At 36.7% G+C, this 27,917-nt stretch overlaps 1 pseudogene and 1 gene segment (V, D, J or C); both read right to left on the bottom strand.

Moving 5' to 3' along the window:
• Positions 1-15,295: 15,295 nt before the first annotated feature.
• Positions 15,296-20,567, bottom strand: LOC124107277 (T cell receptor alpha variable 9-2-like; annotated as a pseudogene).
• Positions 20,568-20,893: 326 nt separating this feature from the next.
• LOC124107276 (T cell receptor alpha variable 14/delta variable 4-like) lies at positions 20,894-21,738 on the bottom strand. The segment is given in 2 exon segments: positions 20,894-21,417; positions 21,585-21,738. Coding segments are annotated over 2 exon segments (573 nt in total).
• Between the last annotated feature and the right edge of the window lie 6,179 nt (positions 21,739-27,917).

Raw genomic sequence — 27,917 nt, 5'->3', positions numbered from 1 at the left:
TTCCCATACAGTACATCACATGAATCAGGACAATCTTTTCTCTATCTGTCTAATATAAATGTTTATTTTTTCATCATGTCTCACTAGTCCTGGCTTAGACCATGGATGCCTACAGAGGTTGCAAACGTCCAGTAACACTACTCTGACATTAAAGTGATATAATGCCAACCTCAATAAAGTTTAAAAATGAATCCTGGACAGGATTGACCTTTCCCTTCAGGTTTTATGCTTATCTCTGGGAAAAGGGGGCCATAGAATATTTCTAATGATGGCTGATTTGGGGTCTCTTCTTGGCAATTAAACCAAAGATCAATACATCATTCCAAATTCCCTTGCATTGGTCATAATGGATAACACTATATTCTAGATTCCTCTACTCTGGAGTCATGATTATGGTTAATACCACAGATCAGTTTCATCCTGATGCTTAGAGTTCTGCTGAAATAGCTTTAATTAAAAACAGACAAATTGAATGCATTCAGTCTCAGCTTCTGTCAGATTAATTGGAATGAAGTGGCATGCTTATGAAAAAACATCCTAAACTCTAACAGAGTATAAGACCAGGAATGGATATTGTTGAACAACAGTCCACGATGAGTCCCTTTTACCCCTATATGCCTTACTGAGTTTACCAATACTGTTAGATTATAATCAGTCTTCCTGGATAATTTCTCTGAGCTAAGCTTGCAGCAAGCAACATCGAGAGTTGGGGAGGTAGCAACCTTTGAGACAAAGAGCAAACACGCTTACTGTATTCTATTGAAGCAGGAAATTCTGCAAGCGCAGAGTTCCTCAGCTGTGTCACAATACCACTGCATGCATATATAGGTCTGTACCCATTATATACCCTCTTTGGGACATAAAGAAAATGACAACTGAAGCAAATATACCAGTGCTTATGCTGTTTGCTCTGCTCTTAATAATAAAGTCCTTTATCTCTGACCCAGGAGTCTTGTGTCTTTACTAGTGATATCAATGAAACAACAACTTGGCTTTAAAAAGGGTGAAGTGCAGGACCTACAACCCCTCTCTCTCTACTAAACTAAAATTTTGAATTACTTTGAGAAGCATAAGTTTCCCAAAACAGGCCTGAAATGAGCCATTTTTGGAGGATCTCATGTATGGCCTCTTATGGGAATTAAGCATCACTTCTAATAAAATACACGAGCAATTTTCTGACATAATTTAATGAAATAAAGACTCCTGTGAAATTATTGCTTCACACTCAGATGACTATTAATTTGTGAGGAGCAGACTAGCCACCACATACATAGTAAAATTAGGATGATTATTAACCAGTCCATTGATCACAGCAATAATCTTTAACCATATCCTTTTATAATCTAATCTTCTACAAAACGTCTACCAAGGCTAATTATTTGAATTTGTTTCCTGAGGAGTCTTTTAGCTTGTAGTAACATGAAATAAAACTTTGACAGGTGCTCATAATTATTTGACTTGAGAAGTTTCTTTTACACCTACCCACATCTTCTAGTTATGTCTTTTGATTTCTTTTTTGACACTTTCCCATTGGGTTACTAGCCTCAGAGTTGACTCAGTCCTTCTAATTACATCTGATAATGTGAGTTCAGTTGGGAGAGGAAAGGCAGAAACCCTGAGCGGATCTGGTTATTTAACAAAGCCTTCAGGCACAGGAAGGCGTGGATCTGAGTCTGGGGGAAAGTGCTGGAGAGAACCGTGTCACACCATGAGATGAGCCAGAAATCATGCACTAAGTTGGAGTTTCTAGGGTGGGAACGAGGGGAAGGGAAATGGGAGGAAGAAAGGAGAGCCAAGCAACATCATTCATTCATCCATTCTCCATTCCTTCAGTAGGTATTTCTGTACTGGCTATATGGGCAACTCAAGAGTCCAGACACTAAGTAAGGGTGTGAATTAAACAATTACCTTTGACTTCATAATACTCATATTCTAATTAGAAGGATAAACATTAAACACATTGACAAATCAATAACAGAATTTGTATGTTATCATTCTTACCATAAGGAAGAACGTAACTTGAGTGCTCTGATTGCATAGGGGAGGACTATAGATGGCTACTTTACTGAAGAAGAGCAGAAGAAGTCAGCAGGCTTCTCCACAGTAGAGATGTCTGAACAGAGACCTACAGGAATAGAAGAAGTCAGGCTGGCTATGATTTGGGGGAATAGCATTTCACATGGAAAGAGTAAGACTAAATATGGGAAAAGGCATGGTGAGTTCAGCAAATTGAAGGGAGAACTGTATTATTGCTACACAAAAGGCCAGGAAAGAAAAGGTAAGAGCTGAAACTGAAAGGTCAGGCAAGATCCAAAATATGTGGAGTCTCATATATCACAGACTGAAGTTTGCATTTCATCCTAGGAGCAATATAAAGCCACTGAGGCACTTGGGGAAAGTAGAGGTAGGTTGGGGTTCACACTTTAAAAAGTTACTTTTGAAACTTATCAGATCAGTGCTTTTCCAAGTTTTGAGTGGCGGAAACTCCTGGGGGATCTTGTTAGCATGCAGACTTCAGTTCCATAGATCTGGGGGAGCCAGATACTGCTCTCCCTCACTCAGAGGAGCAAAGCCATGTGCAGTAGATGCCTGAGAGAAAGAGGGGACAGTGAGAAGGTAATTTGGACCAAAACAATGCTTTTCAAACTTTCCTAAAACAAACTTTACTGTATTGAAGAATAATTATTGTGTTTGATGGACTCTGATGTTTTCTAATCTTGTTTTTAACCACAAAATGTATAATTTCACAGGTTAATAGGAAAGAAAATTAAAATACTGTGAAAATGTTAACAAAATGACTACTTTAAATAATGTCCATAACTTGTAAAGTATTGGAAAATATGCATAATCTTCTGCTACTTTTGAAATCATAGTTTGGTAAAAAAATATCTTCATGAAATTAGGCATTCAGTGTAATGTGCTTTACCTTATTCAAATTACTCTATTTCCATTAAACTATAGTTTGATAATGTTCATTTTTATGATATCATCTACAATACTGGATAATTAAAGAGTATCATGTATTTTTTAAATAATGTATTTAAAAAGATACATCCATATAAGGGAACAATGCAATCATTTAAAATTATGCCCTCAACAGATTTCCTGACATGGAAATATTTAAATACAATGTGGAGAGAGAGATATGTAATAAGACCCTCTTACAAAAAAATACAATCATATGTGTACACACAAAAATGTTTAAATGATAATAATTATCATTTGTAGATTATGCAATTTTGAGAGTTTTCTATTTTTATATGAATGCTTATATCTTCTAATTTATGCAAAATAACATGTATAATTGAATAATAAGAAAATGTTATTTAGTTTAAACTAATGACCCACGATTCCCTTCAAATTCTGGATGTTACATTACATCTTTGGTGAAAGAATCAATTGCCAAGGGGTCATAAAGCCTGATTTCTACTCCCAGCTTCCATTTCTGTAAGTCATGCTTTGAGTAAGCAAAGTCATGATTGTGGATACCAATTCTTTTATGAATTAAAAAAAATTCATGGGCTAGGTCAGTGTTTCCTAACGTGATTGATACTGGGGATGAACTTTTTCATTGTGATACATATGTTATATTTTAATTTGTATTAGGAAAAATATATAATCAACACATCAGATATATGATTTTACAAACAGTATAAATTAAAACCAGGATAATTTGATGTAGTTATTTTTTAAAGTCTACTTAATACTAAATTAAATAAATAATGGTATAGGTAGTATACAGAGGGAGAAATATTATGGAGATTATGAACAAATGTATAAAGTGCTAGTAAGGGGGCAGCTTGATGAAAACTTACTTCATGAACTCAGCTGACTTATTTCAGGAACTCAGTTGAGCCATGTTGGGTCTACCTTCCTATGAAAGGACAGCACAGTAGACACTGTGGGTCAACAGGCCTAAGTGTGACATAATCTGCAATGAGGAATGAGACAATAACCAATGAAAAGTGAATTCAGTATAAACTCAGGTTCATCACAGAAGGAGTATTATCCTTCATGCTTTGGAGATGGAGATTATAAAGATAATCCTCTCTAGAAATAAAACTGCTCACTCCTCCCAAGTCGAGGCCTGTGTCTCAAGGCCCAGTTGAAGGGGTTGTAGCACAGGTGCAGGTGCTTGGGGCCCACAGTGTCGCAAAGCATAGAAAGAGGTGGCTGAATCTACAACATGAGAGGCTGAGATATTCAAAACACTATATCTTATTTTTCCCAAGGAGTTCTTTAAAGTCTTTGTCTGCCTGATATTTGTGGCTGGACTGAATTAAAGTCAAAGATTAAAGTCCTTTCCCAGGATACTATTGGAACCAATGGAAGTTGAGAACCATTCTCTCTTGAGAATTGCAATTGAGATGCCAAGTGTCCTCTCCTGGACACTCAGGAATGGAGGGCTCTGCTCCAACATATGCAGGCTGCTCACCCCTGTTTAAACAAAGAACCCACACAGAGGAGATTCATTAATGATTGGCTACTTTTTGAAGATATGCTTACTTTTCAAAGTCTCCACAAATGAGCATGGTACCTCTAACCCACTCTTCTATAACTTTCAGACTTATGAAGCTGATTAGTATGATCTACTCTTTTTATTGATTTCTTCAAAGTCACCAACTGAAGAGCATAGCTGCCAAGAGAAAATCACAAGTGTAACTCCTAAGAACCCCTCCAATTTTCTGTCCATCAGACTGACTGGGGGCACTGGTCAGGGTCTGAGAGCCCTTAAACACCAACAATCCAAATAGCAACAGTGACATTGAGAGAAGCTGAGAGCCTCCCTAGCCAACCAGATACTAGATCACTCCTATATTCCAGAAACCCTGATCTCTGAAGAGGTAACCACGAAAGGACCAGGTGCAGATGCACTACAGAGCTAAACTAGGGTTTGCTCCCTAGGTTGTTCTCTTTTGTTTTTTCTTCTAAAATTTATTTATTTATTTTTTGGTTTTAGGTGGACATGATAGCTTTATTTTATTTTTATGTGGTGCTGAGGATCGAACCCAGTGCCCCACACATACTAGGGGAGCGCACTACCACTTGAGCCGCATCCCCAAACCTTCTATAATTTTTGAGCAGTTAACATTCATGAAAAGCACCCCTCTCCCTGAAGGAAAGCCCAGGAAACATGTTTCTTTTCCTTTCCTTTGTTTTTTCCCCTTTCCTTTCCAATTCAAGAATCTGATAAGTGAGCTTCCAGATATGAATCTTGTTTTAGGCACTGTAGCACAGTGTAATGATGATATGAATCAGCCTAACTCCATAAAACTTATGTGGATCCACCTTAGAATTTACCTTAAATTACACCAGAAGAAAGAAATTATGTCCTATGCATAAAGACTATGAGGTAAAGAAAACAAACAAGAAAGATATTTCAGTCAGTTGGAAAGGATAAGGCCACACTGAAGTGAAGTGTGACTCTCAGCCATAAATGTGGTAAAAGGAGAGTGGATACCAGGAAAGTCAGAAGTTAAGCCTTAATCCATACTTAATTTTTCTTGTTATTTTTTCTTAAATTACCTTTATTTAATTATCTCATTTATGTCCATGAATAGCCAATTTTAGTTGAAGATTATTTTATAATAACAATTTAATAATTTAATTAAATTCATAAATTCAGTCCTTAAAACCATTGGTTCCAATAGTATCCCAGGAGGTATATATTATTAAAGATGATGAAGTGTAGGTGCTCTAGGTCTGAATAATTCCGTCCATGGTCACATCACTTAGTAAGTGACAGATACTCCACTTCAGTGCTTATGCCCTTCACTCACCATATGAAACCTGCCAGTCATTAACATAAGCAAAGTCAGTGCCTGTGTCGAAACGTGATATTCCTCAGAGGAAACTGAACACAATGACAAATCCAGAGTCAAATCTTGTGGGACAAACTCTTTTGGTGTCTGTATTTAACTGTTTTATTCATTTGGCTGTACTCCTTATGCCTAAAAAAAATCTGTCATTTGTTGTATTTAATAAATAATTATATAATGGTTAAGTTGAATGTGTGTGTCTGTCCTTCAAAATCTAATGATATTTTCTACTTCCTTCATAAAGCTTCCTCTGGTCTTTTTTTTTTTAATGTCACAGTGATATCTTGCGAATACTTTTAAAAATTGGGACTTGAGCTGGGTGTGTTGGCACATGCCTGTAATCCCAGCAGCTTGGGAGGCTGAGGCAGGAGGATCACAAGTTCAAACCTAGCCCCATCAACATAATGAAGCCCTAAGCAACTCAATGAAACCCTGTCTCTAAATGAAATACAAAATAGGGCTGAAGATGTGGCTCAGTGGTCTAGTGCCCCTGGGTTCAACTCCAAGTGCCCCCCCCCAAAAAAAAACTCCACAAAACTTGGGGCTGAGAATGTGGCTCTGCAGTACAGTGCTTGCCTAGCATGCATGAGGCCCTGGGTTCAATTCCTAGCACCACCAAAAGCAACTTATTTGTTCCATGTACTTGGAATTTTACCTGTTGGTTAAATTCTTATGCATTTTTATCTTGTTCCTCAATTCACAAGTTTCTTGTGATAATTTAATTCAGGGTAAAACAGTATTTTATTTTGCTTATCAGTAGGGTCAAAGACCCCAATGTAGTACATTGTGCATATGAAAACTTCATAATTTGAGTATGCATTTTTTCATGTTAATGATTAGCCAACAGGAAGATAATTCTTTGCTCCTAGAATACAAGCAATTTCTATTTTTTATTATATAAGTGTTCATGATAGTTGTTACTAATACTTATTGAGCACTAATTTGAGTCAGAATTCCACTGTATTAATTCATTTAATCCCTACAATAACTTAGAGTGAGAGAAGTTAGCAAGTTGGCCAAGGTTACACAAAGAGAGGCATTCAAGGTGATATTCAAACACAAGCAAGTTGGCTACTAAGTCCTTGTTCTTAGCCACTCACCTTAAGCTTCTTATTTTTGCTTCAGAATCAACAAACCACATGGTAAATGATGTTGCTCCCTAAATGTGAATTAATATCCCTGACTCAGCAGCACAGCACTATTTGGTTTCAAGGATATCGTCAGAATGAGCACACTGAAAGAAGGTGCAGACCAAACACTTTTTTTTTGTCCTTATTGATCTCCAAGAAAGGATAGAATAAAGTTTGGGAGAGAGAATGCCAAAGGGATACTGCTAAGAACCCTACTCAGTTTTGAATGAGTGACTTCTGTCAGTTGACACATTAATTCACTTGTATGATAGGACAATTTTTTTTCATAAGTCCTCCTCTATAAATAATTACTAGGAAATAAAAGAACTTGGGGTGGTATTTGGGGAATGTTGTAATAATGAATTTAGATTTGCACCTAAAAGAAATTTTTTAGAAAAGTTTAAAATTTTAATACATTAACTGAGGGAAAACTGAATCAGAGAATAATTTTCAGCAAATTAAAAAAAGTTAAATTTGATCCTTTTGCTATTATGAAAGTATTTTGCTGAGCCTTTTAGGGTAGCTAGCAGGCTCTCAGAGCCTCCACGGATCCTCAGTGAGATTCAGTAAGCACAATGGAAACATCCAGAGTTCTGAGGGCTACCATCTCATCACACAGAAGCTGAGTTCCTGCTGCTCATGCAGGCATAAGGCATAAGGGTCTGGAGATACCTAAGTCTTCTTTTCAGAAAAAGCAGGAATGTATTCTCTGGTCTCTAGTATTGGGTGCACACCTCTGGTGATGATTCAAGTACTGATTTACTAATGGAGAATTCTTCTACATCTGCTCCCATGTTCTCAGAAACAAATAAACAAGCAGAAGCAGGATGTCATCCCAAAAGAAGCTGATGAGTTCTGTAAATTTACAAGTGCCACCTTGTTATGGGGCAGTCCATACTGGTGAGCTGGAGGACAAAGTGGAATTACCTTTTTTGATAAATTTCTTGGATAATCTACTTCTTTTCATTCCTGTACTTGAATCCATTCTTACTTTCTTGAGGTTTGTTTTTTTTTTACGTGCACATTTATATTTTAATGAGTTATAAATAACTTATGCAGGTATGCTAGTAGGAAATCTGAGCTTTAATTTTTTTACTCTACTTATTTGGAGGGTGAGTTAGGACAGGAAAAAGTATCTAATGGCTGAACATACCTAGACTTACTTTTAGCTAGATTTACTTTACTTTTAGCTTCAGAATTCAATTTTAAAATATTGGCATTTGAGTAAAACCCAGACTGATCATAATGAACAGTCCAGGTCCTGGCTTCATTTATTTAAGAGGTAACACTTTACTAAGCTTTGGAAATGAACTATTTAATGCCTGAGTGTATATCCTGCCTATTTCTCTCAGTCAATATCTGCCTTCCTCATAAATACTTGTCTACTCTAATTCTTACACGATATTTAAATTTCTCCAAATATCCCATAAAGGAACTTCACAGCTGATTTGTTCAAACCAGTGTTCACAATTGCATGGAGGCATTCTGTTCCTTAGTGCTTTTCTGGGACACTGACAGTGAAAGCACCTGGCACAGTCACTCTGCTGTCTTAACAGTGTCTGGGACTGCCAGCATCATGAGGGCAGAGCAGTCTGAGCAGAATGTCCTCCAGAGGAGCAGTGGTGGAAAGCAGCAGAAGAGTTAGTGCAGCTCTGGAGAGGCGACTGGAAGTGCAGCAGTGTTAAATTGGCAAAGCAGCTGAGGACCAAGTATCTGTCCAGGGAAAGGAAATTGATCAGAAATCGATATCAGCCACATTAACCCTTTCCCCTTCCACTTACTCGCATTCTATTAGGTAGCTGGGTCCCTCCCAGACTGAGCTGCTTTCTCCTTTTGAACCCAAACTGTCATCTACTTCAGTAGCAGCAACACAGCATGACAGCATTACCCCTGGGAACAGCCAAATGCAGCAGCTAACCTTCTGTGCGGAGTGAGGATATATTAGCTAGGTTCAAGCTTAAACCCAGTCATGTCTGAGAGGAATACCAGATCGCTCGTGAACTGGTGTATAACATCAAATATAATGTCCCTGCTCCTCCACCTCCCAAGCCTCCTCAACAGATCTCCAGGTGCAGGTTTGTGTGCTGGCAGCAAGTGCCTGGGGAGCACGGTGCGCCCACCACACAGATGTAGGAGGTGGTGTCGCTGAGCTGAGAGGCTGCAATGTGCAGGGAGCTGTGCTTGGCAGTTGAATTCAGAATTGCTGTGTACCTTCCATTTGATATTTTGCTCTCACTGTAATTCATGATTGCCAGAGTAAAAGGCCTTCTCCCCAAGTCCTGTTTGTACCACCTCAGGTTGTTAAAGGGGCTCACAGTATAATTGCATTGAAGAGTGCAGTTCTCTCCCTGCAGGATGGTTAGGGACAGAGGACTCTGTTCCACCTGGGTTCTTCCACTCGACCCTATTCAGAAAGCAACATGAGATTCAAGAGATCCGTCCGCAGTCTTAATGCTTTCTAATCTGCCTCCCTTCTTTACTCTCCATGTGAATCCCAGGCGAACTAGAAGACGACCCCATTCTCTTCCCTTCTCCTACCCCAATGAAGGACACCTTTACCCCAAGTCCTAGGAAAATGTTTCCTATGTAAACCTGGCTGAAACTCCCCACTGACTTACAACAAAAATAAAGCCACAAAATCACCAAAACTATCCCCAGACTCTTCTCCATTCTTATTCAGCAGCAGCAGCCTCTAAAACTGACTCATCTACTCAACATCTTCTCTTCTTTGCAACATTAATCAAAGGGATTCTGGGGAAACATGCCCCACCAATCAGAGATCAGACCAACTACACACTTGCTCCCACAGACAGAGCTAGTGCAAACACTGCCATCCTGGGGTCAGAGCTGGAGCGCTCAATACCTCAGACTAAGCTTAGCTTTTTCCAGGTTTCTTCTTACTATTTGTGAGGGGATATAGAATATAAGCTCTGGCATGTCTATATAAACACAGCAGATTAGTTATTAAGACATATATCTGAGGACTTCAGTCCTCAATTTTGGCTTTCTACGATATTGGATAGGAGAGTTAAACTTTAACTTTTTCATCTGAAAATAGGTATGGTAACAACAAAATATTTTTGAAAGATTTTAAAAAGATGATTCATGTAAAGAGCTAATGGAAGTAGCTAGCATGAACTTAGCCTTCAAGTTCTATGTAAGCTCCCGTAGGACGAGAAGTTTTCTCTTTTTTATTCTCCACTACATCTTCAGTTTCTAGAGTGAAGTCTATAGAGAAATAGGTAGGTACATCATAAATTTTTACTGGAATGAATGAATGAATGGTAATTTTTGATTTGGTAGTGATTTTTATCATTCGTTAGTAATTCAGCAATTACTCTTTGTTTATTTGTTCTAATTAGTTATACATGATGGTAGAATGCATTTTGACATATCATACATAAATGGAGTATAACTTCTCATTCTTCTGGTTGTACATGATGCACAGTTACACAGGTCTTACAGTCATATAGGGTAATATAGGGTGATAATGTGCATATAGGGTAATAATGTCTGATTGATTCTACTATCATTCCTACCCCATACCCCCTCTCCTCCCTTCACTCCCCTCCGTCTAATCCAAAGTACCTCTGTTCTTCCCTAGCACCCCTGTTATTGTGAGTTAGCACACACATATCAGAGGAAATATTTGGCCTTTGGTTCTTTGAGACTTGCTTATTTTGCTTAGCATGATATTCTCTAGTTCCATTCATTTACCATCAAATGCTATAATTTCATTCTTCTATAAGGCTGAGTAATATTCCATTTTTTTGTGTATAGACTATTGTGTATATATACCAATTTCTTTATCCATTTATCTTCAACAATTTTTCTTAAAGGTGTAATATATGCTGAGGATTATAAGGTTTGGTAATATGTTGGAGGAACGTTGAAGGTTTAAAATTTCTCTCTTATTATATATTCTATTTTCTCAGTGAATAGGAAGCCAATGAAGAGGAGATAATATGGGGATTATGGGAAGTTTGAGATGTAATGCACATAGAGATTGAAAGATATATATATATATATATATATATATATATATATATATATATATATCCATTCTTATTCAGCAGCAGCAGCCTCTAAAACTGACTCGTCTACTCAACATCTTCTTTCTAATCTGCTTCCATTCTTTACTCCCAATGTGAATCCTAGGGAAAAAAAAATATATATATATATTTTTAAAAAAATTAAAAAACTCATGTGTTATTCTCATATAAGACAAATTAGATTTTTATGAAAAAATTATTGGAGGTGTGCAATGATTGATTTTTTGTTTCCGCTTGGCTAGGCCATGGTGCCCAGATATTTGTTCTAATGCTAGTGAAGAGGTCAATGTGATGGCATTTTTAAAGGAGATTAACACTTAAATCAATATAATGTGAGCAAATCAGATTACTCTCCATAATGTGGGTGGATCCCATCTATCAGTTGAAAACCTTAAGAGAAAAATACTGAATTCATCTAAGGAAAAAGAAATTCTGCCTCCAGACTACTTCAAACTTGAGCTGAAAATCAACTTTTACCTTGGTATCCAGTCTAATAGCCTGTCTATAGAAATTGAACTTGCCAGTCCCCCAAGTTGCATGAACTAATTCCTCAAAGTAAATCTACATTGTAGATAAATACAGAAAGAAACATATGAAATATTGAAAGACATACATATATAGATAGATACAGATCTAACAGTTTTAAATTAATATGAAGCTAAATATTATAGATTGTTTATCACTTTTACATACTTTTGTGAGTATTTGTTATACTTCAAAATAAAATAATTGTTAAAATTATTTTAAAATTCATGACCATATTGTAATCCACAGAAACAATTGATCCCTCAGAGATGCTGCCTTGGTTTGAATGTGTCCCATGAAGTTCAGGTGTTGGAAATTTAATGCCAATGCAACAGTGGTCTCTAATATTTGTCATTAGAACTTTACCCTCACAAATGGAGTAATGTCATTAAAATGCAAAACTACAACACAGGAGAAAATTAGATGATCACGCACGCAATGACTTATTACACACAACACAGACGGCAAGATTCATGAAAGAAATCATTGATAAGCTATATTTCCTGAAAATCAGAAACTTCTGCTCTGTGGAAGACAATGCCAAAGAAAACAAGAAGACAAGCCATTATCTGGGGAAAATATTGTAAAAGAAACATCTGATTAAGGACTGCAATCCAAAACACACAAAGAAGCCTTAATAGTCAAACACAGAATAACAAAAAATTCATTAATAAATGATCAAAGGACTTAACAGGTACTTCATTATAAAAAAATAAAATGAGAAACATAAAAAGATGCTCCACTTCATATTCCATTAGGAAAATGCAAAGTAATAATAACAGTGCTGTACACCTAGTAGAATGGCCAAAATATAGAACATGGCAACACCAAATGCTGGTGAGGATGCAGAGAAACAGGAGCTTGCATTTATGCTGGTGGGAATGTAAAATGGTGTGGCCTTTTTGGGAGAGAGTTCAGCAGCTTCTTATATGCTATTTCCAAATGACCCACCAATCATGCTCCTATACACACACACACACACAAAAAAAAAAAAAAAAACAAAAACAACCCCAAAACCCCCAAAACAAAAAACATACAAACAAACAAAAAACAATAACAACAGAGTAGTTGAAAACATGTCGACACCAAAACCTTCACAGAGATGTTTATAGCAACCTTATTCATAACTGACAAAATTTGGGAGCAAATGATATACCTGCCTACAGATGGATGGATAATAAACTGTGCTATGTTCAGAAAATGGAATATTATTCAGTGTTTGAACTAATGAGCTCTCACACCATGAAAGACATTGAGAAAAATTCAATGCACCTTACTAAGTGAATGAAGTTGATGCAGAAAGGCAGCATACTTTATGATTTCAATTAAATGACAGTCTGGAAAAGGTGAATTATAAAAACCATAGGTCAATGGTTGCCAGTGTTTGGGCTGGCAATGGAATGAATAGGCAGATCACAGAATGTTTAGAGCAGTGAAAGTATTCTGTATGACACTACAGTGGTAGATATATGTCATTAAACATTTGTCCATATGATACAAAACACCAAAGGTGATGCCTGCTGTAAACCTTAGACTTTATGTGACTATGATGTGTGAATAAAGTTCATGCATTGCAGTGAGTCTACCCTCTGGTGGAGGATGCTGGTAATGGGTGAGCCTGAAGGGAGCAGTGGCTAGGGTATGTATGTGAGAAATCTCTGGATACACTTCTCAATTTTCCTGTAACTTAAAACTACTCTAAAATAATTTAGTCTTTAGAAATCAGAGTGCAGAGTTGCTAATATGTGATGGCTACAACAAAGGAAGATATGAAAAAAAAGACAATAATATTTAAAGTGGGCAGATATATGAATGGATAATATACAGAGAAAAATAAAAATGAGTTAAATATGTTAAACTACATCTGATTTATAATTAAATTAATTACAGATGGAGATGAAAGCTGAATTATTAAGCAAAAATTGAAAACCTTGATAATACAGAAGGTTTGGGGGAAACAGGTATTCTTCCCATTCACTGTTGCTGATGGTGTAGGTTCGTGAAACTTACCCAGAGGACAATTTGGTGAACCATAGACTCATACAGACTACTATAAATATGTCCCTTTTCTTGAATAATAGTTTACTTTTCTACATTGAGTAATTTACTATGATATTTTTCTATTTTAATTATTTGGCTCTCGTAATTTTTAAGGTGGTAATCCCCATTCATCAAAGACGTTTTCAATTTTCTTTCAATTTTCGTCTGGTTTGGGGAAGTGATTATTGCTTATTATAGAGGTGGTGACAGAGACTGTGGATGGATTGCTACATAGACATTTTCTCACTAGGTCTTCCTCTTTTCATCCTCTCTTTTAAATACTTTCAACACACACACACACACACACACACACACACACAGCACCAGTTTCCCCAGTGATTTGAGGATATTGTTGCATTTGATTTTGAATCTTTCTCACCACAGTTCATACACACATGTGATGCCCCTTGGTAGCTTCTTTCCCTAGTTCCAGGTTTCATCTTCATTGGTTTGCCATGAAAGCTTTCATTCCTCCATATACTTCTCAGCCCCTAAAATTTTGTTGACATAGCTTGTCATCTCCTTTTCTATACTCTGTGAGTTTGTGCCTTTTCAATTTCTTATGGCATTTCACAAGGATACAGGATAAAAATATCTGCTTAGCTTTTTATTTCCACTGAAACTTAACTCATTTGAGCCTCTGTTAGAAAGAAAACCAATCTATGTAATTGGCCAGAGCTGCTCATCATTTGGACATGGGACATATCTTCAATTATGCCTTACTCCCTCCCTGTCTTTTAAACACCAGCCTGTGTCTACCAACTGATTTATCAAAACAGAAATCCTTCCTATATATGATGTAAATCCCTTTCCCCTCTATTATTCAAGAAAAGGGACATATTTATAGTAGTCTGTATGATTCTACGGTTCACCAAATTGTCCTCTGGGTAAGTTTCACGAACCTACACCATCAGCAACAGTGAATGGGAAGAATACCTGTTTCCCCCAAACCTTCTGTATTATCAAGGTTTTCAATTTTTTCTTAATAATTCAGCTTTCATATCCATCTGTAATTAATTTAATTATAAATTATTGCATGTGAAATTCTGTTCTTCCTCCTTTCCTCTTTCCCTTCTTTCTCCATTAAGAATCTTAGAGCTGGGCACAGTGGTGCACACTTGTAATCCCAGCTACCCAAGAGACTGGGGCAGGAATAACCCACGTTGGAGGCCATCCTGGGAAACTTAGGAAGATCCTGTCTCAAAAAGTAAAAAGGGCTGGGGGTGTAGCTCTGTGGTAGAGACCATTTGGGCCCAATCCTTAGTATCACAACATAATTAATTAATTAATTAATTAATCTTGGAAGAACCCTGGTTATTTGGGGTTGTAGCCCTCCTAGTACATCTCTTTCCATACTCTGTTAGGGGATATTATGAAGATGCCACTTTCTCTGGCATATTTGGTTCTCTAACAATAGAACATGTCACAGCAATGTCTTCCAAGAGAAGCTGGAACAAAATGTGGAATTTTGTCTGCAAGGACAAGCGAGAAGATCATTTCATTGTTTATGTAGTTTACTTTGAAACTACTTTGTCTCTGAATGAAGAGCTGTCTTTCATTAATGAAGAGTGGATTGGGGAATGGCCACTTCTTCTTCTTCTGTTCGGGATATGTGTATGATTTTTCATTAGCCAGAGAAACTGAGGGGAACCCACCGTAGGTGTGCAGAAACCAGAGTGAATACCAGAGGCAGACACTCAGCAGTCAGATTCCTGGTTGCTGCTCAGAGTTAGTGCTCAGCTCCCCCTGCAGTTTCTGCCACTGTGTCACCCAGGGCACAGTAGTACACAGCCGAGTCTGACTCTTGGACACAGTCTTTCTCCAAGTGGAAGGAGGTGGCTTCTTTATTGTACGTGGCTTGAAAACCTCTGTTGCTGCCCTTATCATTGGCCTTTGAGACTCTGAAGAGGAGCTGTAGACCTTCTCCAGGGTACTGAAAATACCAGAACAGAGAAGGGTACCCTGTGGCTGTATAAGTACAGTTGATAGTCAGGAAAGACCCTTCTGACACGGTCATTTTATCTTCTATCTGGGTCACTGAGTCTCCATGGATCCCTCCTGGTGGAAAAAAGAAATCTGGATCACCCTGAGATAAAACTCTTAGGTAAACTTATGATTAAAGATTTTGTTGACATCATATAAAAAGCAATTGCAACTTTAAAAGGAATTTTACTTACCCAGAAGGAGTATCACAGTCACTATGCATGGAGAAGCATTCATCTTGAGTGTCACAGAAATAATGTTCTTGATTCTGAACGTGAAGAAGATTGACCTCACAGTGAAATGAAAAGTCTAAACCCACAATTCACCCAGGAAGTGAGCTAGTGAGAGGGAGCTGCACCCCCTGGTGGGCAGGGACTGAAATGGGAAGAATGATTTCCTAAACTCCTTTCAGAAGTCAGAACTATGGCTTTATCTCAGACCTTTACAAAGCACCATCAGTCTTCACATGGCCCTTGTAAATCTAAGCGACAGCTCTCATAACCTCTAAGGGATTTTTTGTTCTTAAAACTACCTGATTTTTGGAAAATCACAACAATAAATAAAATATACAACTTGATATGATTATTACTTAATAAGATCAAAAATTTATAAAGATTTTTTATTTTTTAGCAAGTCAAGGAAGAAAGGATTTAGAAACATGAAAGCAGCTGAAAATTCAGGGAAGTGTCTATTTCTGTCCTGGTTATAACTCAATAATCTTAGAGAATGAGCTGTGGGACTGTGGGGTGGGGCAGGAATAGGAGGTGGGCATGAGCCTCTCTTGGCCTCATCATTCACTAAATGTGTACTTTGGGCAAATCACTAATTGTTTTATGCCAAAAAACTATTTTTCAAGATAGTGATTATGATATTGCCTTTCCTATTATTTGACACTTTAAAGACTCTTTCTGAACTGAAATTCTTTAATAGAGCACCCCAGGAGGCCTCTATAGTTGAAAAAAATCAGTTGCCTTGATTATTTTAATACAGGTCATTATACTTATGTAACTATTGAGAGCCAAGCTACAACCCATTGAAATTTCATGAAGGGTTTTGGGATGAAATCATAGGAAGTAATAAGAATTCCAGTTGTTATTGAGGGATTCTATGTTTTTCAGCACTGTGTCCCACATGTAGAGGAGTGAAAAAGACATTTCCTAAGTACACAATTCATATTTTTAAGTGAAACAAAAATAATGAATAGGTGGCATTTGGTTGAGAAATCACAATCTGGAAGGCTATATTTCCTCTTTTCTAAAATAATATCAGTTTTAGGGATGTTTTCTACTTAATAAGAAATTTTCAGCAGAGAAGCCACAGGATCTAACTAATATTCAAATAATCCTGAATTTCAGAATCATTGAAAAATGTGAATCATAGGCAGAATAAATACCATAATTTAAGTTATTGAATTGCTAGAGAATAATCAGAGATCGACGTCTAATGCCCCCATTATTTCACGGAGAGCAAGCTTAGGTGGCCAGCTGTGTAAATAAAGTGAGTACTAATGCTGGACTGTAACAGAGGTCAAGACTGAAGGTTCTTGAGACTCTCCATCTTTTCACAGAGATGGAGGCCTAGCCCAGTATGTATTCTGGAATTCACTCTCCACAGAGTTGAATAGAGGAGCCCATGAGTCCAGAGTAAAAATGTGAATAGTTTGTTATTTTTCCAAATGTATTTCATAATTCCTTTTTCTATTTCTATAATAAATGATGATGGGATTGTAATTGAAATCACATTGACTCTGTACAGCACTTTGGCTAGTATGGCTATATTAATTTTGCCTATCCAAGAGCACAGGAGATCTTTCCATTTTCTATGGTCTTCTTCAATTTCTTTTTTTAGTCCCTAGGTTTTCTAGTGTTTTGAACATTAAAGGGTTCTGTATTTTGTCAAATGATTTCTCTACATCAACTGATATAATCATATGATTCTTATCTTTAAGTCTATTGATGTGATGAATTATATTTAGTGTTATTTATCTTTAGTGTTCTGTAGTTTTCATTGTAGAGGACTCTCACTTCTTTTGTTGACTTCCAAGTATATTTTTTGAGGCTATTGTAAGTGGGATAATATTCCTAATTTCTCTTTCAGAAGATGCATCACTGATTTATAGAAATGTATTTGATTTATGGGTATTGATTTTATATCCTGCTAGTTTGTCAGCAAATAATGATAGTTTGAGTTCTTCTTTTCCTATTTGTATCCCTTTAATTTCTTTCATTTAATTGCTCTGGCTAGCATTTCAAAGACTATGTTGAATAGAAGTGGTGAAAGAGAGCATCCCTGTCTTGCTCCAGTTTTTAGAGAGAATGCTTTGAATTTTTCTTCATTTAGAATGGCATTGACCTTGGGTTTGGCATAAATAACTTTTACAATGTTGAGGTATGTTCCTCCTGTCCCTAGTTTTTCTAGTGTTTTGAAGATGAAAAGATTCTGTATTTTGTCAAACGCTTTCTCTGCATCAATTGATATAATCATATGATACTTATCTTTAAGTATATTGATGTGATGAATTATATTTATTGATTTCTGTATGTTGATCAAAACTTTCATCCCTGGAATAAAACCCACTTGATCATCCAGAATAGCCAAAGCAATCCTTAGCAAGAAGAGTGAAGCAGAAGTCATCACAATACCAGACCTTAAACTATACTATAAAGCTATAGTAACAAAAACAGCATAATATTGGCACCAAAATAGATTGCAGACCAATGTTACAGAATAGAAGACTACAGAGACAACCCACATAAATACAGTTATCTTATACTGGACAAAGGCACCAAAAACATATATTAGAGCAAAGAGCTTCTTCAACAAATGGTGCTGGGAGAACTGGAAATCCCATATGCAGCAAAATGAAAATAAACCCCTGTCTCTCACCGTGCACTAAACTTAACTCAAAGTGGATCAAGGACCTAGGAATTAGACCAGAGACCCTGTGCCTAATTGAGGAAAAAGTAGGCCCAAATCTTTATCTCTTTCAGATTGAGCCATGACTTCCTTAACAAGACTCCTAAAGTACAATAAATAAAATCAAGAATTAATAAATGGGTTGGACTCAAACTAAAAAGCTCAGCAAAAGAAACAATCAATGAAGTGAAGAGAGATGCTATAGAATGGAACACATTTTTTGCCACATGCATGTCAGATAGAGCATTAATCTCCAGGACATATAAAGAACTCAAAAAACTTAACATAAAAAACAAACAAACAACCCAATGAATAAATGGGATAAGAAGCTGAACAGACACTTCTTAGAAGAAGATATCCATTTGATCAACAAACATGAAAAAATGTTCAACATATCTAGTAATTAGAGAAATGCAAATCAAAACTACTCTAAGATTTCATGCCACACCAGTCAGAATGGCAGTTATCAAGAATAGAGACAATAATAACTGTTGGCGAGGATGTGGGGGGAAAATACACTCATACATTGTTGGTGGGACTGTAAATTGGTGCAACCACTCTGGAATGGAGTATACAGTTTCCTTAGAAAATTTGGAATGGAACTACCATTTGATCCAGCTATCCCATGCCTCCATCTATACCCAAAGGACTTAAAATCAGCATGCAATAGTAATGCAGCCACATCAATTCATAGCAGCTCAATTCACAATAGCTAAACTGTGGAAGCAACCTAGATACCCTTTAATAGATGAATGGATAAAGAAACTGTGATATATATACACAATGGAATATTACTCAGCATTAAAAGAGAGTAAAATTATGGCCTTTTCAGGTAAATGAATGGAGTTGGAGAATATCATGCTAAGCGAAGTAAGCCAATCCCCCCAAGCCAAAGGCCGAATGTTCTCTCTGATAAGCGGATGCTGATTCATAATGGGGTAAAGGGAATGGGAAAAAAGGAGAAATTTTGATTGGGCAAAGGAGAGGGAAATGTGGGGAGAGGTCATGGGGGAAGAAAGATGGTGGAATGAGATGGAAATCATTATCCTAGGTACATGTATGACTGCACATATTGTGCGATGCTATATTTTGTACAACCAAAGAAATGAAAAGTTGTGCTGCAATTGTGTACAATGAATCAAAATATATTATTCTGTCTTATATACTAATTTAAATAAATAAATAAATAAATAAAAATAATATGAATAGTTTGCCACTTAAGACTTAAGTAAGAATTTCAGGCCCAGTTATTCTTTGAATTCATATTCTTTCTCTCTCTCTCTTTTATCTTCCAAATCATGTCAAAACCGATGCAGAACTATACCAGAAAGGAATTCTAAAAAATAAGCTACACATTTCTATTCTGATATATGGGGGAAATGAAAAATAGGTTGGAATGATGCTGAGTTATTAAAAAAAAACAAAACAGCATAGAGCTTCAGTTTTTCAGAGTGAAGAGTTCAAGAGGTGAATGGTTGCACAACAAGGTGAATGTACTTAATACCACTGAACTGTACAATGATTCAGGCAGTCAACTTCATATTGTTTCTTTTACCATAATTTAAAATAGTTTTTTAAAAATGTATGATATTTTTCTTGCTTTCTAATTTCAACATAAGAGGATTTTGCAATATGAAGAAACTTATTGACCAGCCCCTACCATTATCATTTTAGGGCATGAGAAAGCAGAGTAGAGGTGGAAGAAGGAAACCATAGAGAAAGAGGATGTGGGGTTGTGGAATATGGATGGAGCACAGAGGGCTTGGGGTGTGCTTTCAGAGGAAAGGTGAAAAGAAGGACAAGAGCAGAGGAAAGAGATTTCATGCTCTATCCCCTCACGAAGCCCCTCTAAGAGCCTGTAATTACTGGTCATTTTATGAATAAAGTTGGTAGAGGGCAGGCAAACTCAAGAGTATAGAAATTGAGCTCCTTCAAGCTAGAGGTTTTAATAAGGCCATTAATCAAATGAACTCTTAGCTCAAAATTAGTCATAGTAGGCACTCAATGAAATTTTTTTCAATAAATGGACATATAAATAAATACAATTTCTAAAACTCAAGCTGCTTTCTATTAATATATATAGAAATTACCTGTGAGCACATTTAATTCACAGCACCCAAATCTAAATCTAAATAATCAATTGAATAGTAAAACAAGATGGTCATTTTGAAAAGGAAACATACAGAGAGATTCCAAGTCCTTCTTTATTTAAAACAATGCCTGTAACATCATGTTTAACCAATAAATACTTGTTAGATGGATTGGCCTGGATATCTAAAAATTCATACAAATTTTACTGATTTTTCACTCATATGTTTTTCAACTGCTTTAGCCAATTCTTTGGCATTCTATCAGATATCCAAATGGCAAGTTAATTATTGTGACTGTTCATCAAAAAAAATTCTGTCTCAACCTTCAACCTAAAGATTCAGGAATATGGCTGGCTTTGATTAGTGAGAACCCTGATGTGGTCTATGAACCTAGAGAGGGTTTCCTCAGAGTGAGTGTTTTCCCTCCAGCCCCGGACATGAGCTGCCACCTGGTCACTTCCTGTCTGGGGTGGTAATTTTCTGGCTTGGTTCCTACAGCAGGTGGGTATCTCAGGCAGACCCTTGGGTTTTTGTACGACTGCTTCCAACAGTTCTCTCACCGTGGCTCTCAGAGCACAGAAATACACCGCTGAGTCCCCCAGCTGTGAGGCTGAGATGACAAGCTGGATGGATTTGCTTGCCTTCTGGAAATTCAGTGAGTAACGGCCTTTTGCGGCATTCTTCTGGCTGTAAGAGTTCTGAAGGATGAGGAAGACCATCCCCCCACTGCTGGGCTGCTTGTACCAGAGGAGACCATAACGTGTCTCACTGGTGTCATAGGAGCAGAGCAGGCTCACATCCTCCTTCTCCTGCACCCACATGGCTGGCTGGGCCTGAGTCACCTTCTGGGCAAAACTTGATCCTGAAGGGAAAAGGACAGAATCAGAAAGTTTAGGGATAAGTGGTGGGGAACAAAAAAGTTCATTTTTGCTTCCTGCTATCCCTCCCTCCCAAAGTCCCTGTAAGACTACCCTATCCCCCAGTCCCTAGGTCACAGATGAGGCCCCTTCCCGCAAGGACCATCCCTACTCAGCCACATGGACGCCATGACCAGCTTCAGTAGCCTGGGCAGCACCATGATGGTGTTCTTTTTCTGGATGCAAAGTATCTTTTTCTTCTTTGACTTCAGGGCTCTGCACTGGGAGGGGAGCCCCACAGGGTGAGGGAGGAACTACTGGGCTATGAGCTGCTGCACCACCAGAACAGGAAACAGAGGCTTCCTTTTATAGCAAGTTGACATGGTCATGTCAAACTTCTGTACCCTGGGTGACAGTCCCTCCAACCCAGACCCACTTCTGAATTAACGACTCTTAATTGGAAAACCATTAAATGTGACAACAAACTCGGACATATTGGAAGAAAATTATTCAACCAACTGCTGCTACACTCAGTCATTGCATCTGTGATGGCACTGGGAGGAGGCACTTAAAACACTGTCGTGATGGAGGAAGGGTGGGAGAAGGAAAGGGAACAGCCATCTCCAGGAGCCCTTAGAGATGAGTCCCCAGCGGCAGATTCATTTTACCACTAAAAACCTGGGACCACACAAGGTCTTCTTGCTTTTGTGACAGTGTTGCCCTGGCTGAGTGTTTCCTCTGCTCTGCTCCTCTCCTCTGAAGATGCCCTCCTTGACCCTATTCCTGTGAGAAAGGCCCAAGGCCCACAGATTTCAGGGAAGAAAAACCACTGAAGATGTCCATCAAAACAGAAAGCAAATGACATGGCCCAGGTAAGAGAACTGTGCAGCAGCTGAGACCAGAAATCTGCATTGAAAGGATAAATGTCTCAAAGGCGTCAGCAGACCTCATGTCCTACTGTGAGGAGCACTGCCAGGAGTGACCCTTTGCTGACAGGAATACTGACTTCAGAAAACACTTTCAAGGATAAAAACAAAACAACAACAACAACAATAAAATGCATCATCTTATAGTGGAGGAGTGTAACAGTTCTTCCCCTGTTCTCAGCAAAGCAAATCCTGAGCAGCTCCTTGAAGAGATTTGCCTCCAGCTTATTTGGTAACTACTGCTATAACTAAAATGATCTTCTCTGGGAATAGTGGACTTTGAAGTCTTTTTTTTTCAAGTTGTCCGGTCTTTAAAATACCCTTTACTGACTTAATACAGAATAACAATCTTGATTTCCGTTTGGTAACTATGGTAAGTTAGCCTGGGTTTTCTTAAAAACAAATGAGATGTTTCAAATATACAGTTAATTCAGATGTGTCAAGGCCTAAATTGCCTAAGCACTTGTCAAATTAAAAAGCCAAGAATAACTTCAGTCCTGAAACCTTTATATCATATTATATTCTTAATAAATTTTGTGCTGACCTGTATTCTATACAAGGAAAAGGGGTGTGTTTTGCAAATGGGTCTTCATATATATTCATATGAAAGCTTATTTCCTCATCAAAACTCCATTTTCTATGTAACATCCAGTTCCTCAACCCCAGAAGTTGTATTTATCTTGAGCTGTTTAGGTAGAAAACAATCCTTCTTTTCATTTTTATTGTGCAAAAAATAACGAATGAACATCCCAAAGATTAAAGGAAAAAAAATGAGGTGCAACATTTATGTATCCTGACACCTATGTGTGCTGTTGCTTATACTAAGGCAGAAATCAATCACTTTATCAATAGAAGTTAGAGTTATTTGGACTAGTCACTGAAGCTCTTTGAACCTGCCTGTGGAATAGCACTTTGCCTATGGCTTTATAATGTTGATCCAGTTGCCCATATTGGACCAAACAGCAGAAGAAAACCTTTAAATTCTCTTTGCTAATACATTTAGCATGAAGCCCTCAAATATCAAGTCCTCTTATCAAGGTCCCCTTCCCTTCTTTTTTTAGTTTTTCTCTCCCAGTTCTGTTCATAAAGATTAGACACCAGAACTTGGTTAGTAGGTTATCAAATAATTAAATCTGTCATTTGTCATTTTCCTTTTACCTCAACTGGGAACCTAAATAAGTTCCTATATTCTGTATGCCCTGGCCTGCATGAAAGGTGTCCTGGACACCTCCTTAGGGCAGTTGATCATGGCATCAGGAATTATGAAAAACCTTTCTTTTTTTTTTGTAAAGAGTAAAAAGAAGGCCATGTCCTAGAGATATTACTAAACAACATGGCAAAGAACATTGATCCACTGCTTATCATAAGTTATTTCTTGGCAGAGAAGCCAAAGCTTGTGATTTTCACAAAGTAATTTTAGCATTGTCTAGATTGGTTGAAGCATATTCAGATTTTGCGCTGGAATCTCCATTAAATCTGATGATACCACATATGGTACAACTGTTCTGCTCTCTACAAACATCCAACATTTTTATATCAGACATATTATTAATTTCTTCTCATAATGTTGAGTTCTACTACACTTCTCATTGAAGGAAATCTCATAACTGCTACAAGAAGTATTCCTGTCTAGAACAGATATTTTGACATTCTCATGGTGAATTTTGAAAAGAGATCATGCCCTTACTCGGAAATTTTACTTTTCTCACCACCTGTCATATGAAAATGTGGAAATAGCAAATGGAGAATAAAACTGAAATGAATTACTGCATCAGACATGCTTGAACTCCCAGGACTGATATTATTCATTCCTTCCTTAAGCTCTCATGGCCCTGCTTTTTCCCCACATGCAAAGCCATAGTTTTCTTGCTATGTTCTGGTCACCATTAGGCACATGTCACTCCCAAGTCATACATATCCTTTTCTTGTACACACATAAGGAGATACATAAACTCATGTTACTCCATCTTTTCATCAACATGTCAACAGGTTGCAGTTCCTGGATTTTCATTTAATCACCTTTACATGAACTAAAACTGAATGATTTCGTATCAGAAAACAATGTTGAGAAATATCCCTTTGAACCTGTGGAAACAACCTCATTAAATGCCATTTAATACCAGTTCAGAAAATAAAGTTCAAGGAATTGATCCTTGGTTTTATTTTACCAACAACTGTGACACATCCATCCTTAAATGACAGGTATCAAAAGTAACTCACTTTAACAATCTTAATGAAGCGTCTCCAGAATGTTTCCACAAGCAGACAGTCCATAGGAATTTAGTCCTAACCCAAGATCCTTATCACAATAATGCACTTTCGTGAAGTAGACCATGCATCTAAGACCATCAAAACAGAATGCTGAAGATAATAGGAATTACTGATCGTCATATTCTCTTTAGCAGTACTTTGTTTCTTTTATTTTTTATTTTCTCACTTTAATGAAAGAATGCTATATATTTTTAGTTTATATTACTTTATTATTTTAATAATAAAATAAATGTTTTGGTGTAGGCTTTACATGAGGCAATCACCGCACTAATGCTAAAATTCAGCTCTACAAAATCATAGCTGGTGCAACAAACCTAAAGAACTGTTGATTATACCATTCAATGTCACTTCTTGGAAATTCCAAATAATAACCCAGTTCTCAATTTATATAGGTAAAATGAATTTTGATTAATAAAATTAGGCTGATTATATGAATCTGTGTAACCTCATCTGAATCTCTCCATTTTCAACTGCCACAATGGCTTTTGACTATGTTATTTTGTTTATATTTTGGAGAAATAGAAGTCAAATATCCAAGGAAATTTAAACACTTCAACTGATGTTTTAAAAATGGCACAAAAAATTTAACATGTGCTTTCTCTAACCAAGAATCAGACTCCTTAAAAGATTATATATCCTGTGTTTTCACTCATATAACATTCTGAAAAAGATAAAATTAGAAAAGAACAGATGAGGGTTTGTGAGGATTTGGGATGAGAGGGTGTGATTACAGTAGGAGCGCCCAAGAGATTCCACGGTGACTTTTCTGTGTTGTGAAGGAGCAATGGTTACTCAAATATATTCTGTGTCCTATAATTCAGTAGTCTCAGAACTGTACACCAAGAGTGTTAATTTTTCTATTTAATATTTAAGAATAAAAATTTAAAACACTGAGAAAATACAATAATTGTTTCTTTTCTTCTGACTGGACTGTGTGTAATACAAATATTATTTTCTCAACATGAAAAAGAAAAGCTGCAGTTATGTCAACTGTGGTAGGAAAATAACAACCCCCCCCCTTGCCCCCCCCCCAAATTTAGGTATGGCTGATTCCCTGTTACCTTATATTTTGATTAAGTTGAAGATCCTCAAATGGGGAGAGTATCTTACATTGAATGAATCTTAAATGCATTCATGTCGCACCTCCTTCTCAAAAAGAGAGAGACGTGACAATGAGAGGGAGATGCCAGGGTGATGATGGAGACAGAATCAGGAGGAGGCAGCCACAAGCCCAGAAATGCTGACACCATCAAAGATGAGAGAGGAGATTTCCCATTCCAGTCCAGAGAAACTGATTTCAGCATTGGCCCTCCAGAACCAGGAAAGGAAAAATATTTCTTATGTTTAAGCCAAGAACTTTGTTATAGAGGCAAAAGAAAAAACAGATACTAACCATGTTGTGGGTTAAAACTTAAAAATGTTTGGATCTGAAATAACTGGGTACTGACCCTGCACACTGTGGCTAGAGATGTTTTTGTTTTGTTGGGTAAATTGTCATTTCATAAGACACAGCAGTTGAGCCAATGATAATTATGCCCTCTCTCTTATAACCAAGAGGTAAACGAATAAAATGTAAGCCTTGATTCCCTCTCACTTCAATATTAGTCTTGGGGAAACCAATCAAGAGTCAATGTGCTTCTCCAGGACATGATCAAGTGATATATGGAGAGATGTAAAGAAAAGCCAGATGAGACTTGGGCTACAATACTGACCTTTCTTGTTCAGATTTTTTAAACCTAATTCATTCTAAAAACAATAATTACAACTAAATTAGCTGATAACCAATGTTCATAATTCAGCCAAGGGAGATAATTGTCACCATGCCAACCTAAATTACAACCATTGTTAGGAAGAGTTGGGGCTCTTAAAATGCAACTACCTTTGACCAGAGGTGGAAAATTAGGGAATTAATTATTTACATAATTTCTTTTTTGTGTGAATTTATTAACAACATAAAAAGATGTACATTTTTTAAAACAGGCTAGTGATAATAATGTTTGATTTAATTAAAACATGAAGCAAAGATAGGATTGTAGCAAGCTATCTGTAAATTAACCACTAACCAAATTCCTTCTGTTATCCACTAATAAGGCAATAGAATAAGATGGTGGGAAAAATATATATAAAATGTTTTTCACATCCACCAGAAATAAAGATAAAGGAGCAATAAAGATCAGATGTTACATGGCTGTATAACCAATGTGATCCTGCAATCTGTACATGTGGAAAAATAAGAATTCCTACCCCATTTGAATCAAATGAATGATATATCAAGATCATTGTAGTGTTTTGAGCAACTAATAAAAAAATTAAAAAAAAGATTAGATGTTGAGGAATAAATTTAACTGTGCTAAAAATTGGAAATTTATAAAGAAGTTCTTAGATAAGTGGAAATAAATAATATTACTTTAAAATAAATCATACTATATATATTTGAAATTCATAAAAGGATGTTATAAGACACATATAAATAGTAAAATCTCCATAAACTAAAGCAAATTAACATACCTGCAGTTTTACATGGTAACTCTTTTGTGTGTTTTAGACAAGAACTTCTAAAATCTACTTATTTGACAAAAATCCTTACTACATTATAATTTCATTAACTAGGGTCTTTATATTAAACAGATCTCTGAGCTTGTTGATCCCACATATCTATTTCTTTGTATCCTTTGATCAAATACTAGCAACAGATTAGTGACAGAATTATCAATTTCATATTTTACATAAATTTGATATTTGGCATATAATGTTTTGTTATCAGAAAAAAGTAACAAATACAATTATCTAAAGAGCCAAAAGCCCACACCTAGCAAGGATTATGAATGTGATACTAAGAAGTTATTTTATGAAGGGATTCTGAACTTCAAATATAGGCTCATCATTAAAGCTTGTATTTGAAGAAGATGCATCACTAATTAATTACTCTTAAGAAACTATTAATCACAGTCTTAGGATTGCTGAACACATGGCAATGCCTTGATTCGGGTTGCCCAAAGAGGGCATAGAATCTCTTTGCCCCTTGCACCAGACTTCATCCTATGCATCTCTATCCATCTGTTTGTATTTCACTATGTGTATGTATGTTGAAACATCATGTTGTATACCTTAAATATATAATTTATAAAATAATTATTAAGCAACAGAATATTATTAAGCCAACAAAATATTCTAACTTATTCTGGATCATTATGAACCTAACCTTATTATTACATGCTTTTAATATTAAAGTGCTAGTTTCCACTTGCAAACAAACAATATGACAAATGTTATACTTGAAAGTCTGTGTTAAGGGAAGTAGGTGGGGC

Source organism: Marmota monax, unplaced genomic scaffold (genome assembly GCF_021218885.2).
Source record: "Marmota monax isolate L192 unplaced genomic scaffold, Marmota_monax_Labrador192_F-V1.1 WCK01_AAM20220418_F8-fsc00079, whole genome shotgun sequence".
NCBI lineage: Eukaryota > Metazoa > Chordata > Mammalia > Rodentia > Sciuridae > Marmota > Marmota monax.
The sequence above is the reverse complement of the archived record's forward strand: the minus strand, read 5'-3'. Positions and strand labels throughout refer to the sequence as shown.